At 47.5% G+C, this 17,500-nt stretch overlaps 1 protein-coding gene across 1 annotated transcript in view; it reads right to left on the bottom strand.

Moving 5' to 3' along the window:
- LOC311248501 (uncharacterized protein) overlaps window positions 1–17,500 on the bottom strand; it is a gene marked incomplete at its 3' end in the record, with an annotated part of 28,639 nt that overhangs the window by 10,356 nt on the left and 783 nt on the right. Inside the window, exon 1 of the mRNA XM_084339372.1 lies at window positions 16,883–17,500. This exon is cut by the window's right edge and continues 783 nt beyond it. Coding sequence (XP_084195498.1) covers window positions 16,883–17,500 — 618 coding nt within the window. The remainder of the gene's footprint in view (window positions 1–16,882) is intronic.

The raw sequence follows: 17,500 nt of genomic DNA, 5'->3' as shown, positions 1-17,500 counted from the left end.
CTACACTGGCTCCCCACCCCATCACCCCCACCCTCACCCACCTACACTGGCTCCCCACCCCATCACCCCCACCCTCATCCACCTACACTGGCTCCCCATCAAATCCTGCATCACCTACACTCCCTCCACGCTCTGGCACCTCAGTACCTCACTGACCTCCTCCACCCCCACACTCAGTCACGGTCCCTGCGATGCTCAGACACTGGTCAGCTCTCCATCCACCGAACCAGACTGCGGACCTTCGGGGACAGAGCTTTCAGTGTGGCAGCTCCCACCCTCTGGAACTCCCTCCCTGCAGAACTCTGCAACGCCCCAACTCTGGACTCATTCAAAAAAACTCCTCAAAACCCACCTCTTCAACTTGGCCTTTAACCCCTAATTCCCCACTTTGAATGTTGTGTCTGTTCACCATGTTTGTTATTTTTAGGGGTGGGAATCACCAGTTTCATCATGATACGATACGATATCGATTCTTTGGACAACGATACGATATTTGCCGATATCACAAAGTCTCTCACGATACAATACGATACGATTAGATTCAGGTGCCTGCGATCGATATGAGATGATATCATATGCCCATTTAACACAATCAGTAACATTTAGATCAACAAAAAAAAGGTAATGAAAATATCATTTGACATTTGTATTTTTGAGCTCTTCCAGACATTTAAAGGAAAATCAATCTATTGTTTTTAATACAAATAGACCTCCTGTTCACTGTAAAGTGCCACGTTTTTATATATTGAGCTTTAAACTTTAAGCTACATTTTTTGGAACTCAAAACTCACAACCTCCCTCTCCCAAACCGTTCCTACAACAATTTGTTGATGTTGCATGATCATGTATAGGCCTACATTTATTATGTATTATATTGTTTATGTTTAAATAACATTTAAACATCAAACTCCTCTGACCTCATCTGGTCTTTCCAAAGACGCGCGCACACACACACACACAGAAAGGGAGAATGCTATGCTGTAACATCTACACACACGGAGCTACTGCTGTTGTTCTTGGGCGGATATGAGACTCACCACAGGATTTTCAAAATAAGAGTATCGATATGAATCGATCTTATTACATCGCATCGATCCGATTCGATTGTTGATAATTACATCGATGTATCGATCTGGATCGATGTATCGTCCCACCCCTAGTTATTTTTGTTTGTTTTTTGAGTATTGACACAGTGAGCTAACGTTTTTAGTCTCATATTCATCTTTAGATGTGATGTTATGTTTAGATGTATAGACTATGTGTGTAGAAAACCTAGTCTTTAAGACTTTAAGTCAAGTACCTAGTCGGAATATTTCGCCTAAAGGTACATGCCTAAGTAAATGGAAGATTGCTCCACTTCTGAAAGGTCAATTTGCATGTTCTTGGTATCTAGGAACATCTAGGGACCTGGGGGTATGTATTTCCAGTGTCAGAAATATTGTGTCTGTTAGGCTTGAGTAAATTGTAATGAAGAAAAGGAGAATATAAATTATGATTTATTTTTGCATCTTTGATGGTGAATAATACCATGTTAAATCTGCGGGGTACGAGAAAATGCTCACTGAGCTCATTCACCCCCTTATTGAGATCATGTGTACAAAATATCTAAGCAAATGAATAAAGGGAAGATGATTAAACAGAAGGATTTGTAGATACAGTAATAAATGATAATCGATTTTAATTATGAATTCATATTTGACCTTGAACTTGACCTTGACCTTATTATGGCCAAATCATACATCTATGGATATGGGAAATGCTCCACTTTCCAATGGCATGGTTGAATCTGGATTTAGTCATTTCCTTGCGGTTTTACGATAATTAGCATTTTCCGATAAATTCGTATTTCCGATAAATCATATAAAACATCGGTAAAAATGAAAATATACACTTTGACTACTGTTTTTGATAGGGTTATGGTCTTTACTCTTGGCTACAATTTTTTATAATTTTTTAAACATTAACCTCTTAACATCCAAGGGCCCACATGTGGACGATTCGCGATGCCACTTTGCCAACCTCTAGTGGCTCGGGTGTGCATTTATTTTAATACAATATATAGATAGAATTAAAGCCCTATTTGTTGCCTGTCGATTGCCCTTTCAGGTAACAAAATCCGTTCAGCGGTTCTCGAGTTACATGCCGATATGTGAGGCGTGCCCCAAAGTACGCAAAAGTACACATTACCACCCACGACTCCCGGGGCTCTAGCTCCGTCAATCATTTGGCGATCTCGAAAATCTTTGCACAGGGTTGTAGCCAATGAGTGTGGCTTTCCAATGATACCCCAAGATATGATAATTGGTCTCTATTGATCGATTTATGATAAAGAAAAGCAGGGTCCCCCTATAGGGGGACCTTAAGGGCCCGGGTCCACCTATCTAATTTTTATGGCCGCAAGCGTCTTTTTTCAAGTGATCCCAATGGGGAGGGAGCGTATGCGGCCGCATGCTGCCGCCTATAGGAAATGCGCTGCAGTCGGCTTCTTTTTTCAGCGCCTTTCAGTTTTTTTGTGCGGCCGCTCCCAGTGTTTTCAGACAACCAATCACAGCCAGTCATATCTACCACTCTGTTTGTAACCTGACACCGGAGTTGCCTGCCTGTCTGTCTACCCACAAGAGACAGGAGCAGTATGAGGGCACAAATACACTAATAACTACACAAATACACTAATAAAAAGCGAATAAAAAGCAAAGGGCGAACTGTGGTGTCAGGCAATAACTATATATATAATTAATATACAATAAAGTGTATTAAAATATGCTATATGTGCAAAACCGCGGCAGTAAAATACGATAAAAGTTATTATTACAAGATGGCTGTCATGTAGTTAGTCGCTAGAGTTCTTTCTCTCTCGTCATCAGGTAGGTTGGTGACTGACAGCTCGTTGCCATAGCTACAAAAGGCTCGCACTGCGTTTTTTTTTCTCACCGCAAGCGCTCCACCCCAGCACTACCGGCGCACTGCCAGCGTTTTTCAGCTGGAAATGTGAGCTAGGTGGACGCATGCTCTAAGGCTCAACAGGTTAAGACTGTCAACAACACTCAGTCTTTACATGTGATGTGGACAGCAACAAATGCTGAGTCATACATACTTAGTATGTAATCAGCCTGCCACACACACACACACACACACACACACACACACACACACACACACACACACACACACACACACACACACACACACACACACACACACACACACACACACACACACACACACACCCATCACCACCACAATATGTCAAACTACTGATAGGGTCTGCAATGCTGTGAGACACAGACAAACACACACAACACCACTATAAGTCAAACTAATGAAAAATTAGTTGAAAAATGTCCAACTACCAGGCTGTTTTGTTTTGGTAGCTGGGGGGTACATGGGTTGGGGGGGGTGGGGGTCTCTGCACACTAAATACGGCATGCAAGAAAGACATTTAAAGGGATATTTCACTTTAGTAGAACAATCAACAATCAGCAGTCTAACCTCTATTTAAAGTCATCCAGTAGTGAGCTTGTGTCGTCTGCTGTCAACACCACCGTCTGCTGTCAACACCACCGCTCCTCCCAGGCGTCAGGCTCCTCATTCACTTCCATTCATTTTGAGGAATTCTTAACCCATTGACGTCCACAGTGGAATTTAATAATTTCCTTTACAGCACTTTAACACATTGACTGCCGTTCACGTAGATCTACGTTTCTGTTTCGTTATTTCTTTTATTCGCTATTGCCATTCATAATCCATCGAGGCACCTTGTGCATGCTGTCCTGAATGTGTCTGAGATCGCAGACGGCCACTACCGCCGCCTAACGCCTTGCGGCCGGTATTGCACATTATTGGAATCCCTCTGGCTTGGGCTGTGCATCGATCTAAGAAGTCCGATCCGGGTTTTCCTTCTTGGGCATGAGTAACGTTATAACACACGGATTGGGGACACTGGAGCACCGTGGATTTATGTGTTTTGGTTGATAAACGTTGGACACACGACGCAATCAATATTTGGTATGGCGATCAAATAATTGGATTATTCTTTTTGCAGTACATCATAGACGAGGTAAGGACTCTATGTTACCAATCTTGCGTTGATCCGATGATGTTTTCCCCGCGATTGCAGCCTGTGTGTGTGTGTGTGTGTGTGTGTGTGTGTGTGTGTGTGTGTGTGTGTGTGTGTGTGTGTGCCGCTGCGTGTGTGTGTGTGTGTGTGTGTGTGTGTGTGTGTGTGTGTGTGTGTGTGTGTGTGTGTGTGTGTGTGTGTGTGTGTGTGTGTGTGTGTGGCGTGGCGTTGGCTGCGATAGACGCATGGAGGGCCGGTTTTCCCCCGTCCCCTTTCATGCACGCATGAGGAAACATAATACCGATAATCTAGCATTGATTTCAGGATGATTCGATAATCAGGCAAAAAATGGCAACGTGATAAGTAGATTTCACTAAAGGGCTGTTTGACGGAGTTCCCTGGGATTACACAGGATCACTCTACAACTCATATTCACTGTGGTATAAAACGGAAATGTATGTATGAAAAAATAATCAGTTTTTTGCATGTTGACGGGAAGAAACGCACTGACAATCGACGGCGTTATTAGATCCATAGCTGTAATATAAAATAGAGTTTTTAGCACTGCAAACACAGCATTCTCCCCATTGAACATAGCACTGGCACTGACAGCCCACAGTGCCCCCTGCTGACTGGCACTTGATGTTAAAGTACTGGCTGAGCTGAGCACAGATCAGGTGACATTTCTCAACATACAAGGCTACAGCGCAAGTTTCCTTTTTTGTCTCAGTTTGTTTGGGGTTAACCTTTTAATGACTAACCACTATATTTTGCATTTTAAACTCTTAACACTTTGATTGCCCAACCTGAGTTTTTTATCGAGTTTACCCCCCGCGGGTTGAATGCCCACTCACGAGAATTCTTGTTTTTTTCTCGTATTTTTTATTTATTAGCGATCTGAAATCATATTTCATCAACCGAGTCTACCGGTGGAAATCCAGCCACTCCAGGCGCTCAAATGTGAAAAAAGCGCCCCCTATCGTCTCCCAGATGGTAATTCACCCTTTTGGATTGAACTCAATGAAAATGAATGAGAAAAGAAATCCCTGACTCCACATTTTACTTCTCACTCACGCAGCCAGGGTCGATCAGCTCCACTAGTGAGCCTCAGAGCAGCGGGGATTATGTGTTTTTACAGTATACATGGTGAATCAATAAAAGGATCGATTTTTTCGAATGGCGATCAGGAATTGGAATAATCCATTTGGATACCATCTGATCTCAGGTAAGGAATCTATGTTACCAGTCATAGGATAATCAGACTCATTTTGATGAAGATATAAGCTGTTTCGTGAAATGTCCTCTATCGGTTTCACTGTAAAAATCCAAGAGGAAATGAAAACGGCGATTATCCGTGCGCGGCTCTAATGGGCGTGCGTGTACGTATAATATTGATCATCTAGCGTTTATTTGAAAACGATTCATAAATAGGCCGACAAATATCAACGTTCTGGAATATTCCAGTAAAAGACGATTATCATAGAATGGCCCAGAACGGGTGCTTTTCAAAATGCTCTCAAACGGAAATGAAGCGATAAAAAACCAATCTGCCTTGACAGCACTGACTGGGAAAAGGATTCTTTGATAAGCGACGGGCAGATTAGACACATAGCCATAATTTAAAACATAGATTAGGCGATATTAACGATAACATTAAAGTGGATGCTGGCATTCAAGCGCTAACTCTGGCGCCACCTCGTGGCACTGAAAGTGTTAATGCCTATATAGAGGGAGTTGCAGTTGTCTAATCTAGATGAAATGAAGGCGTGGATGACTCTCTGAAGGTCTGCAGGGGAGAGAAGGGCTTTGAGTTTGGCAATGGTGCGTAGTTGGAAAAAACATGCCTTTACCACTGAGTTCACTTGTCTGTCGAATTTAAATTGTGGATCAAAAATGACACCTAGGTTCTTGACATAAGGCTTGACCAGGGAGGACAGGTTGCCAAGACTGTTGGTAAGGGTGGTGACAGCGTCTGGGGGACCGAAGAGGATTATTTCGCATTTGTTTTGATTTAGTTGTAGAATGTTTTGTGCCATCCAAGTTTCAAGTTCAAGTTTCTTTATTATTTGTCATACAGAAATACAGAATACTTTGCATGAAATGTTTCTTTCTGTTTAGCTCCTGAGAGTGTGCTAGATAATAGTAAGATAGTATAAATAAGTATAATAAGTAAAAAATAGAAAGTCAAGAAGTCAACTAAACACAAGTGTAAACAACAATTGTTCAGTATACCTCTATATACAGTAGGCTATGTACATCTGGTACAAAAATGGTGAGGTATAGCTTAGCTTGGGGTGCCACCATTGTGGTGGTGAGGTGCAATAAGGAATAAGGAATGAGAGATGTGCAATTCCCTTACCAATAATATAAATTAGGGCTGTCAGTTTATCGCGTTAATTAGATTAATTAATTACACAGCAAATTATCGCGTTATGAAAATTAACTCAAAATTAATTACCAAAAAAATTTAATTAAAAATTAAATGTTTATCTCATTCAATACACACTCAACATCCACGACTTATTATCAGTCCACTAAGAGCGTCTTGAGTGGAGGAAACAGCCACGACACAACAGGTTTGGTCCATAATCTGTGTTTTCTATCCGCTGACGTCGTGATAACCGGTTGCTGACTCTGCCTTATGGTGCGTGTGAGTCTGCAGTGAGACAGAACATGCAGTGTGCTAACGATGATGACACCTCTCTGTCTCTAAACACCTCTCTGTCTCTAAACACCTCTCTGTCTCTAAACACCTCCCTGTCTCTAAACACCTCTCTGTCTCTAAACACCTCTCTGTCTCTAAACACCTCTCTGTCTCTAAACACCTCTCTGTCTCTAAACACCTCTCTGTCTCTAAACACCTCTCTGTCTCTAAACACCTCTCTGTCTCTAAACACCTCTCTGTCTCTAAACACCTCTCTGTCTCTAAACACCTCTCTGTCTCTAAACACCTCCCTGTCTCTAAACACCTCTCTGTCTCTAAACACCTCTCTGTCTCTAAACACCTCTCTGTCTCTAAACACCTCTCTGTCTCTAAACACCTCTCTGTCTCTAAACACCTCTCTGTCTCTAAACACCTCTCTGTCTCTAAACACCTCTCTGTCTCTAAACACCTCTCTGTCTCTAAACACCTCTCTGTCTCTAAACACCTCCCTGTCTCTGAACACCTCTCTGTCTCTAAACACCTCTCTGTCTCTAAACACCTCCCTGTCTCTGAACACCTCTCTGTCTCTAAACACCTCTCTGTCTCTAAACACCTCTCTGTCTCTAAACACCTCCCTGTCTCTAAACACCTCTCTGTCTCTAAACACCTCCCTGTCTCTAAACACCTCTGTCTCTAAACACCTCTCTGTCTCTAAACACCTCTCTGTCTCTAAACACCTCTCTGTCTCTAAACACCTCCCTGTCTCTAAACACCTCTCTGTCTCTAAACACCTCTCTGTCTCTAAACACCTCTCTGTCTCTAAACACCTCTCTGTCTCTAAACACCTCCCTGTCTCTAAACACCTCTCTGTCTCTAAACACCTCTCTGTCTCTAAACACCTCTCTGTCTCTAAACACCTCTCTGTCTCTAAACACCTCTCTGTCCCTCAAATAGCGCTGGAACAGCTTCATCCTCACCCCTACAGTAGAACAGGGTGATTATTCTTATTCTTATTTCTCAAACCTACACCTTTAAGAATTAGGAGAGCCTCAAGGAACTCTGGGGATATACAAGGAACCTCGCTAGCCTGGGGGGGGATCCTTTAACATCTCAATTTGGTGTAAATGGTGCATTTATTTACAATTTGTTCCCCACATTCACTCACACACCGACGGCAGAGGCATCTCTCTCTCTCTCTCTCTCTCTCTCTCTCTCTCTCTCTCTCTCTCAGAACTCATTAAAAACGGATTAAAACAAACTTGCTGAAAAATACGTCTTGAAACATGGATTAAAACTGTTTAATAAACGTTAAAGCCCTTTGAGTAAGCTGTCACACAAACACACACACACACACCTACCACCTGGTGTAAAGTTGTGGAATTCTCTCCATAGCGAGCTTAAGGGATGTAATAGTGTTTATCAATTCAAAAATAATTATAAAAAAATAAAAAAAATTGTCAGTATGAAAGTCAAATGTGATCTGAATAGTGAGATCTTTTCTTTTTTTTCTTTCTTTTATTCTTTATTATTATTATAAAAAAAATTCTTGTTTAACTGTGGATTGTGTGTTTCTTGTATAATGGTATAAATTATTATTTTGTGTAAATTAGGTTGTACGCCGACCATTAAGTAAATACTTGTTTAGTTTAGGAATAAGGGGCAGGTAACTATAAGATTTATTCTTCTTCCTGCTCCTTTTGGCCATGGTATGATATTTATGATTGTGTATGAAGAAACTCTGATTGTATTGATTCCATGTGGCAAATAAAAACTCTGAATCTGAAACCTAACACCTACCATGTGTCTATGTAACGGACTGTATTCCCTGCTCATGTGTCTATGTCTCTATATTTACATTACATTTACATTTAGTCATTTAGCTGAAACGCTTTTATCCAAAGCGACTTACAAGTTCTGTACGACAAGTCATCAGGAAGGGTACAACTCAAATCAGCTGAGTCACAATGTTCATCAAAGTGTTGAATACTACAGTGTAGGTTAGTATATTATTACCACAGTGTAAGTGTAGTTAGGTATTTTTAATTTTTTTAATTTAATTTTATTTCAGATATTGGTTCAAGAAGTGTGTCTTTAGGGGGCGGCTAGGTGGCGCAGTGGGCAAGGCGCTCGCCACCAACGCAGGATATGCTGGGTTCGAGCCCAGCTCTCGGCGTTGCTACCAGCTTGCCTGGTCGTTCATACTAATACAATTGGCAGTATTAGGGGGTGGGAAGCTGGTGGGTGGGGATCGGACGTTGTGGACAGTGACTCCTACAGGTCGGTTGGTGCGCCTGCGCAGTAGAATCAGGAAGCGACGGGGGCGGCGTGTCCCTCCCACGCAGACTCTCGCCGCTGAGAGATCGCGCTGTTCAGGTGAAAAGATGCGACGGCTGCTTCCTCGAGTACCGGAGGGGACACGTGATGCAAGGCTTCGTCCACATTGCAGCCGGCCAGTGGGAGGCATGGCCTAACAGCGTTCGAGACAGGGGAGGGTAGAATTGGACAATACGAAATTGGGGAAGGGAGAAAAATAGAAAATGGGGAGAAAAAGTAGATACAAAAATACAAAAAAAGTGTGTCTTTAGTTGACGGCGAAAGATTGGACGGGTTTCGGCTGTCCTAACTGTGGTGAGAAGTTCGTTCTTCTCTTTGATGACCCTCCCGGAGCTCGGATAGGAGTGGGTCTGAGGCGGCCGGAAGATGAAATTTGTTCCCCACATTGTAGGGGTCTTCAGGGTGTGTAGTTAGAGACCATTGACCGGAGGTAGGCGGGAGCGGTTCCCTTCACCACACCGTATGCCAGGTCGAGGGCCTTGAAGCGGAATCGTGCGGCGATGGGAAGCCAGTGCAGGTCCCTAAGGAGTGGGGTGACATGGGCCGACTTCGGTAGGTTTGAGATCAGGCGGGCGGCTGCGTTCTGAGTGAGTTGAAGAGGCTTGGTGGCAGTGGCCGGGAGGCCAGCGAGCAGTGCGTTGCAGTAGTCGAGGCGGGAGATGACTGTTGATTGGACGAGGAGTTGGGTGGCTTCTTTTGTCAGGAAGGGGCGGATCCTTCTGACGTTGCTCAGGAGGAATCTGCAGGTTCTGGTTGTCGCTGCGATGTGAGCAGAGAAGTTCACCTGGTCATCGAGGACAACACCAAGGTTCTTGGCGGTCGGGGATGCGGTCACAGCTGCATTCTCGACTGTGATGGAAAGGTCGTCAGGGGGGAGGATTTGGCCGGCAGGTGAAGCAATTCTGTTTTGCTTAGGTTCAGTTTGAGGTGGTTGGTCGTCATCCAGGCGGAGATCCGCTCAGAGACGTGGATATCCGAGGGAGGAAAGGAGAGGAAGAGTTGAGTATCATCGGCATAGCAATGATACGAGAAGGCATGAGACGTGATAATGTTACCCAGTGATTTAGTGTAGAGGGAGAAGAGAAGGGGTCCAAGGACAGAGCCCCGCAGGGGGCGGTGGGCCGACAGGGTCCCTCTCCATGACACTTGGTAGGAGCGGTCCTTGAGGTATGATGTCAGCCATGTCAGTGCAGAGCCAGCCACTCCCATTCCTGCGAGGGACGCGAGGAGGATCTGATGGTTGACTGTGTCGAAGGCTGCAGATAGAAGGAGAATCAGGACACAGGAGGCCTTTGCGCTTTTGCTAAGTGTCTCTGTGACCGCAATGAGGGCCGTCTCTGTGGAGTGACCGTAGGTCGTCTATGTAGGTGGGGTTCAGGGTTGTTTTTTTATGTAACAGACTGTATTCCCTGCTCATGTGTCTATATGTAACAGACTGTACAATGAGTAATCATGTTTAATAATAATAATAATAATAATTTATTTGTTTTAACTATTTTGGTTTGTTGTTGCTTTTTATTAATTTATTTTAATGTGTTATGTATTTAATTTTTCACATGTTCTAAATATTAAATTAAATTAAATTAAATTAAATTAAATTAAATTAAATTAAATTAAATTAAATTAAATTAAATTAAATTAAATTAAATTAAAGGAAAATCACAGGCTTGAAGAGCAGCTCTCTCTCTGCAGGACATGTAAAGCTCACTGTCGCCAACCACACCTTCAAGTTGCACCCAGAACACAACAGAACCTCTGACACAGTGACCAGAACACAACAGAACCTCAATGGACATTTCAATGGACCCAAACACTGCCCATTAGCAGCGCCCCCGGAATTGACAAACCTAACGCACGTGGATTGACAAACCAAACGCAAAACCAAATGTGCGCACTGTGCCAATGTTGATGACTGATGCGCGGTGGAAACGCTTGAAGAGGCAACATCACCGACACAGAAAGATGGTCACTGACAAAGTCGTTCACCTTGTAGAAGAAACCGTGCTCCTGACCAGATATTGCAAATCTCCAGGGTCTAGTAAAGTTGATCTGTGTCGTTGTGAGTTTGGCACATTGGCTAGCCTCTTAACACGCAACGGCCTGTATACAGAACAAGACGAATTGCCAACTGGCGTGACGCGCCACTTTGCCGACCTCTAGCGGCTCAGGTGTGCATATTTTTTAATACAATATATATATAGAATTAAAGCCCTATTTATGACAAAATCCATTCAGCGGTTCTCGAGTTACATGCCGATATGTGAGGCGTGCGCCAAATTACACAGCAGACTTTTTATTTTTATTTGAATACCACCCCCGACTCCCGAGGCTCTAGCTCCGTCAATCATTTGGCGATCTCGAGAATTATTGGACAGGGTGTCAGGGTTGCAAACAATGACTGTGGCTTTCCAATGATACCCCACGTGGGGATGAGCTAATCAGGGATCTAGGTTAAAAGTCACGAGTGAAAACAGGAAGAGAAAAATGCGCCGAATGCATTGGAGTCAATGAGAAAACTGAAACCTGCAGAACTTTTTTTTACCAAAATCGCTCCTAATCACTCATTTCTGAACAGATTTTTATGAAATTTGGACATGTACTACATAAGAGGCTATCCAGGGTGTTTTTCCAGCTATACCTATTTGTTTGGATATACTTTTGGATATTGCAACTACTACAGAAAAAACACGAGTAACACGTTTTTCTACAACTCAAGTTCAGACCTATGTTACTCTATTTCTGAGAGAAAGAAAGAGATATGAGGGAGGGAGAGACAGTGAGAGAGTGTGAGAGACGGACACACACACAGAGACAGAGAGAGGTGGGGGAGGGAGGGAGGGAGAGAGACAGAGAGTGAGAGAGGCAGAGGCAGAGTGAGAAAAAGAAAGAGATATGAGGGAGGGAGAGACAGTGAGAGAGAGACATACATACAGAGAGACAGAGAGAGAGTGTGAGAGAGACACACACAGAGAGACAGAGGCAGAGTGAGAGAATATGAGGGAGGGAGAGAGAGTGAGAGAGAGAGAGAGGCAGGGTGAGAGAAAGAAAAGAGATAGAGGAGGGAGGGAGTGAGAGAGTAAACATTCTAGTTCTACAGTACATACGTACAGTAGATATCCATCAGACAGATCAGACTCTCTGCAAGACTCATCAGCTTGTTATGTTATGTTGTGTAGATAAAGCAGTTTTACAGCAATGACTGTGTGTGCGTGTGTGTGTGTGTGTGCGTGTGTGTGTGTGTGTGTGTGTGTGTGTGTGTGTGTGTGTAGTGTGTAGTACTGTGTTAACCACAAAGGCTATATATGAATTATTAAGAGATATCAGATTATAGCATGTGTGTTTAGAGAACGAGAGAGACACAGAGAGAGAGAGAGAGAGAGAGAGAGAGAGAGAGAGAGAGAGAGAGAGAGAGAGAGAGAGAGTAGCCCTACCTGTCCATGTGTGTGCGTGTGTGTGTGTGTGTGTGTGTGTGTGTGTGTGTGTGTGTGTGTGTGTGTGTGTGTGTGTGTGTGTGTGTGTGTGTGTGTGTGTGTGTGTGTGTGTGTGTGTGTGTGTGTGTGTGTAACAAAAACTCCAAACCCAAGGCTTCACTCAGCGACTCAGAGACCCTCATACAGCACATCACCTCCCACCTTGACTACTGTAATGGAGTCCTGTCTGGTTACCTAGCAACACCCTGGACAGGCTCCAGTATGCAGAACTCAGCTGCCAGGGTTCTCACCCACACCAAGTCCCCCCCCACCCTCATCCACATCCCCCAGCCTCATCCACCCCCCCCCCCCCACCCTCATCCACCTCCCCCCACCCTCATCCACCTCCCCCCCACCCTCATCCAGATCCTCGTTCCTTACCTATAAATCCATCCATGCCCCCAGTACCTCTCTGACCTCCCCCCTACACCTCCTCCACGCCCCCCAGTACCTCTCTGACCTCCCCCCTACACCTCCTCCACGCCCCCCAGTACCTCTCTGACCTCCCCCCTACACCTCCTCCACGCCCCCCAGTACCTCTCTGACCTCCTCCCCCCCTACACCTCCTCCATGCCCCCAGTACCTCTCTGACCTCCTCCCCCCCCTACACCTCCTCCATGCCCCCAGTACCTCTCTGACCTCCTCCCCCCCCTACACCTCCTCCATGCCCCCAGTACCTCTCTGACCTCCTCCCCCCCTACACCTCCTCCATGCCCCCAGTACCTCTCTGACCTCCTCCCCCCCCTACACCTCCTCCATGCCCCCAGTACCTCTCTGACCTCCTCCCCCCCTACACCTCCTCCATGCCCCCAGTACCTCTCTGACCTCCTCCCCCCCCTACACCTCCTCCATGCCCCCAGTACCTCTCTGACCTCCTCCCCCCCCTACACCTCCTCCATGCCCCCAGTACCTCTCTGACCTCCCCCCCCTACACCTCCTCCATGCCCTCAGTACCTCTCTGACCTCCTCCCCCCCTACACCCCCTCCATGCCCCCAGTACCTCTCTGACCTCCTCCCCCCCTACACCTCCTCCATGCCCCCAGTACCTCTCTGACCTCCCCCCCCTACACCTCCTCCACGCCCTCAGTACCTCTCTGACCTCCCCCCCCTACACCTCCTCCACGCCCCCCAGTACCTCTCTGACCTCCCCCCCCCTACACCTCCTCCATGCCCCCCAGTACCTCTCTGACCTCCTCCCCCCCTACACCTCCTCCTCGCCCCCCAGTACCTCTCTGACCTCCTCCCCCCCTACACCTCCTCCACGCCCCCCAGTACCTCTCTGACCTCCTCCCCCCCTACACCTCCTCCATACCCCCAGTACCTATCTGACCTCCTCCCCCCCTACACCTCCTCCATGCCCCCAGTACCTCTCTGACCTCCTCCCCCCCTACACCTCCTCCTTGCCCCCCAGTACCTCTCTGACCTCCTCCCCCCCTACACCTCCTCTAGGGCTGGGCGATATAACGATAACGATAAATATCGCGATATATTTTAATAATCGATATCGAATATCGAAATAAAAAAAAAATCGAAAAATCGTTTTTTTTTTTTTTTTTTTTTTTTACCTGCAACAGGGCAGTTTTAAAACCAGAGACAGTGGACAGACTTGTCTTTCTTGCCTGCAACTTAAAGTAATGGCTTTGCTTGTCCAAATGACAATACTGACCAAATTCAGATTTCTTTTTCTCTTGTCCATTTATTTTGTTTGCTTTCTAATTTAAAACACATTTTGAAACCGTCTGTACACAGTAGGCTATGTGCGCTAGCAGAACTAGACTCCAGTCACGAGTCACAGTGCACATGTGCGGTGGTTTGTCCACCAAAAAAGCGCCAAAAGATCGAAAATAAACTAGCAGAGCCAGAACTGTTCAACTCCTCTGGAGCCACAGCCAGCAGAGAAGCCGGTTTACTTTAGCTTTTAAACCAGCTGCAGCCTGAGAACTGGAGTGTGAGGGGATGTAACACTAAAGATGGCGGCAATGACAAAGAATTGCTGCAAAATAAACATACATCTGTTGTTAAAAAAAAAAAAAAAAAATGTTTTTTTTTTTTTTTTTTTTATACTTATAACAATTCGATAATTATCGATATCGAGAAATAAAATAAAATTATCATATCGTTATCGCGATATGATTTTTTTCCATATCGCCCAGCCCTAACCTCCTCCATGCCCCCCAGTACCTCTCTGACCTCCCCCCCCTACACCCCCTCCACGCCCCCAGTACCCCTCTGACCTCCTCCCCCCCTACACCTCCTCCATGCCCCTCAGTACCTCTCTGACCTCCTCCCCCCTACACCTCCTCCATGCCCCCAGTACCTCTCTGACCTCCTCCCCCCCTACACCTCCTCCACGCCCCCAGTACCTCTCTGACCTCCTCCCCCCTACACCTCCTCCACACCCCCCAGTACCTCTCTGACCTCCTCCCCCCCTACACCTCCTCCACGCCCCCCAGTACCTCTCTGACCTCCTCCCCCCCTACACCTCCTCCACACCCCCCAGTACCTCTCTGACCTCCTCCCCCCCTACACCTCCTCCATGCCCCCAGTACCTCTCTGACCTCCTCCCCCCCTACACCTCCTCCATGCCCCCAGTACCTCTCTGACCTCCTCCCCCCCTACACCTCCTCCTCGCCCCCAGTACCTATCTGACCTCCTCCCCCCCTACACCTCCTCCACACCCCCCAGTACCTCTCTGACCTCCTCCCCCCCTACACCTCCTCCATGCCCCCAGTACCTCTCTGACCTCCTCCCCCCTACACCTCCTCCATGCCCCCAGTACCTCTCTGACCTCCCCCCTACACCTCCTCCACGCCCCCCAGTACCTCTCTGACCTCCTCCCCCCCTACACCTCCTCCACGCCCCCAGTACCTCTCTGACCTCCTCCCCCCCTACACCTCCTCCATGCCCCCAGTACCTCTCTGACCTCCTCCCCCCCTACACCTCCTCCACGCCCCTCAGTACCTCTCTGACCTCCTCCCCCCTACACCTCCTCCACGCCCCCCAGTACCTCTCTGACCTCCTCCCCCCCTACACCTCCTCCACGCCCCCAGTACCTCTCTGACCTCCTCCCCCCCTACACCTCCTCCACGCCCCCCAGTACCTCTCTGACCTCCTCCCCCCCTACACCTCCTCCACGCCCCCAGTACCTCTCTGACCTCCTCCCCCCCCTACACCTCCTCCATGCCCCCAGTACCTCTCTGACCTCCCCCCCCTACACCTCCTCCATGCCCCCCAGTACCTATCTGACCTCCCCCCCCTACACCTCCTCCATGCCCCTCAGTACCTCTCTGACCTCCCCCCCCCTACACCTCCTCCACGCCCCCCAGTACCTCTCTGACCTCCTCCCCCCCCTACACCTCCTCCACGCCCCCCAGTACCTCTCTGACCTCCCCCCCCCTACACCTCCTCCATGCCCCCAGTACCTCTCTGACCTCCTCCCCCCCTACACCTCCTCCACGCCCCTCAGTACCTCTCTGACCTCCCCCCCCCCTACACCTCCTCCATGCCCCTCAGTACCTCTCTGACCTCCCCCCCCCTACACCTCCTCCACGCCCCCCAGTACCTCTCTGACCTCCCCCCCCCTACACCTCCTCCATGCCCCCCAGTACCTATCTGACCTCCTCCCCCCCTACACCTCCTCCTCGCCCCCCAGTACCTCTCTGACCTCCTCCCCCCCCTACACCTCCTCCACGCCCCCCAGTACCTCTCTGACCTCCTCCCCCCCTACTGGGTTTTATGAAAGGCGCGATATAAATTCAAGCTATTATTATTGTATTATTATTTGAAGTGTATGTACCTGTGTGTGTGTGTGTGTCGTGTGTGTGTGTGTGTGTGTGTGTGTGTGTGTGTGTGTGTGTGTGTGTGTGTGTGTGTGTCTGTGTGTGTGTGTGTGTATGTACCTGTGTGTGTGTGTGTGTGTGTGTGTGTGTGTGTGTGTGTGTGTGTGTGTGTGTGTGTATGTACCTGTGTGTGTGTGTGTGTGTGTGTGTGTGTGTGTGTGTGTGTGTGTGTGTGTGTGTGTGTGTGTGTGTGTGTGTGTGTATGTACCTGTGTGTATGTACCTGTGTGTGTGTGTGTGTGTGTGTCTGTGTGTGTGTGCGTGTATGTACCTGTGTGTGTGTGTGTGTGTGTGTGTGTGTGTGTGTGTGTGTGTGTGTGTGTGTGTGTGTGTGTGTATGTACCTGTGTGTGTGTGTGTGTGTGTGTGTGTGTGTGTGTGTGTGTGTGTGTGTATGTACCTGTGTGTATGTACCTGTGTGTGTGTGTGTGTGTGTGTGTGTGTGTGTGTGTGTGTGTGTGTGTGTGTGTGTGTGTGTGTGTGTGTGTGTGTGTGTGTGTGTGTGTGTGTGTGTGTGTGTGTGTGTGTGGTGTCTCCTACCAGCAGCTCACACCAGGCCACCTCCACGGTGGTCTCCGTGTCCAGGCCCTTGTACACCATCTTGAAGGAGCCCCTGCCGATCTCGATGTTGAACTTGAGGAAGCGGCCGTCGGGCGACGTGGCGATCGCCTGGGTCTCCACCTCCTCCTCCAGCTCCCACCTCCTCTCGGACAACAACAGCGAACTCTTCTGTGTCAGAAACTGGGCTTTCTGCGATAAAGTCGCTGTCCTGTGCGAACTCGCGTCGGCTTCGTATTCCGAGTCCGAGCTCGAGTTGGGGGTTTTACGTTTCCCCCTCCGGTCGGCGTCGGCCGAGGTCGCCTCGGGACGCCGGGGGTCTTCCGGTGATGCCGTCGCCACGGCAACAGGAGGAGAGGCGGTGCCCCCGGTGGAATCCGAGCCGAATGAAACGGATACCGCCGCAGAACACTCATCTTTCTCTTTCTCGTTTTGCTCCTCTCTCTTCCCCTCCTCCTCCTCTTTATCTCGTTCCCTCTTCTCCACCTCCTCCTCCCCTTTATCTCGTTCCCTCTCCTCCACCTCCTCCTCCCCTTTATCTCGTTCCCTCTTCTCCACCTCCTGCTCCTCGTCCAGTTTCTTCTTGGCCTCGGCCAGAGT

Source organism: Notolepis coatsorum (assembly GCF_963971535.1).
Source record: "Notolepis coatsorum genome assembly, contig: SCAFFOLD_1553, whole genome shotgun sequence".
NCBI lineage: Eukaryota > Metazoa > Chordata > Actinopteri > Aulopiformes > Paralepididae > Notolepis > Notolepis coatsorum.
This window is presented reverse-complemented; position numbering and strand designations above follow the sequence as displayed.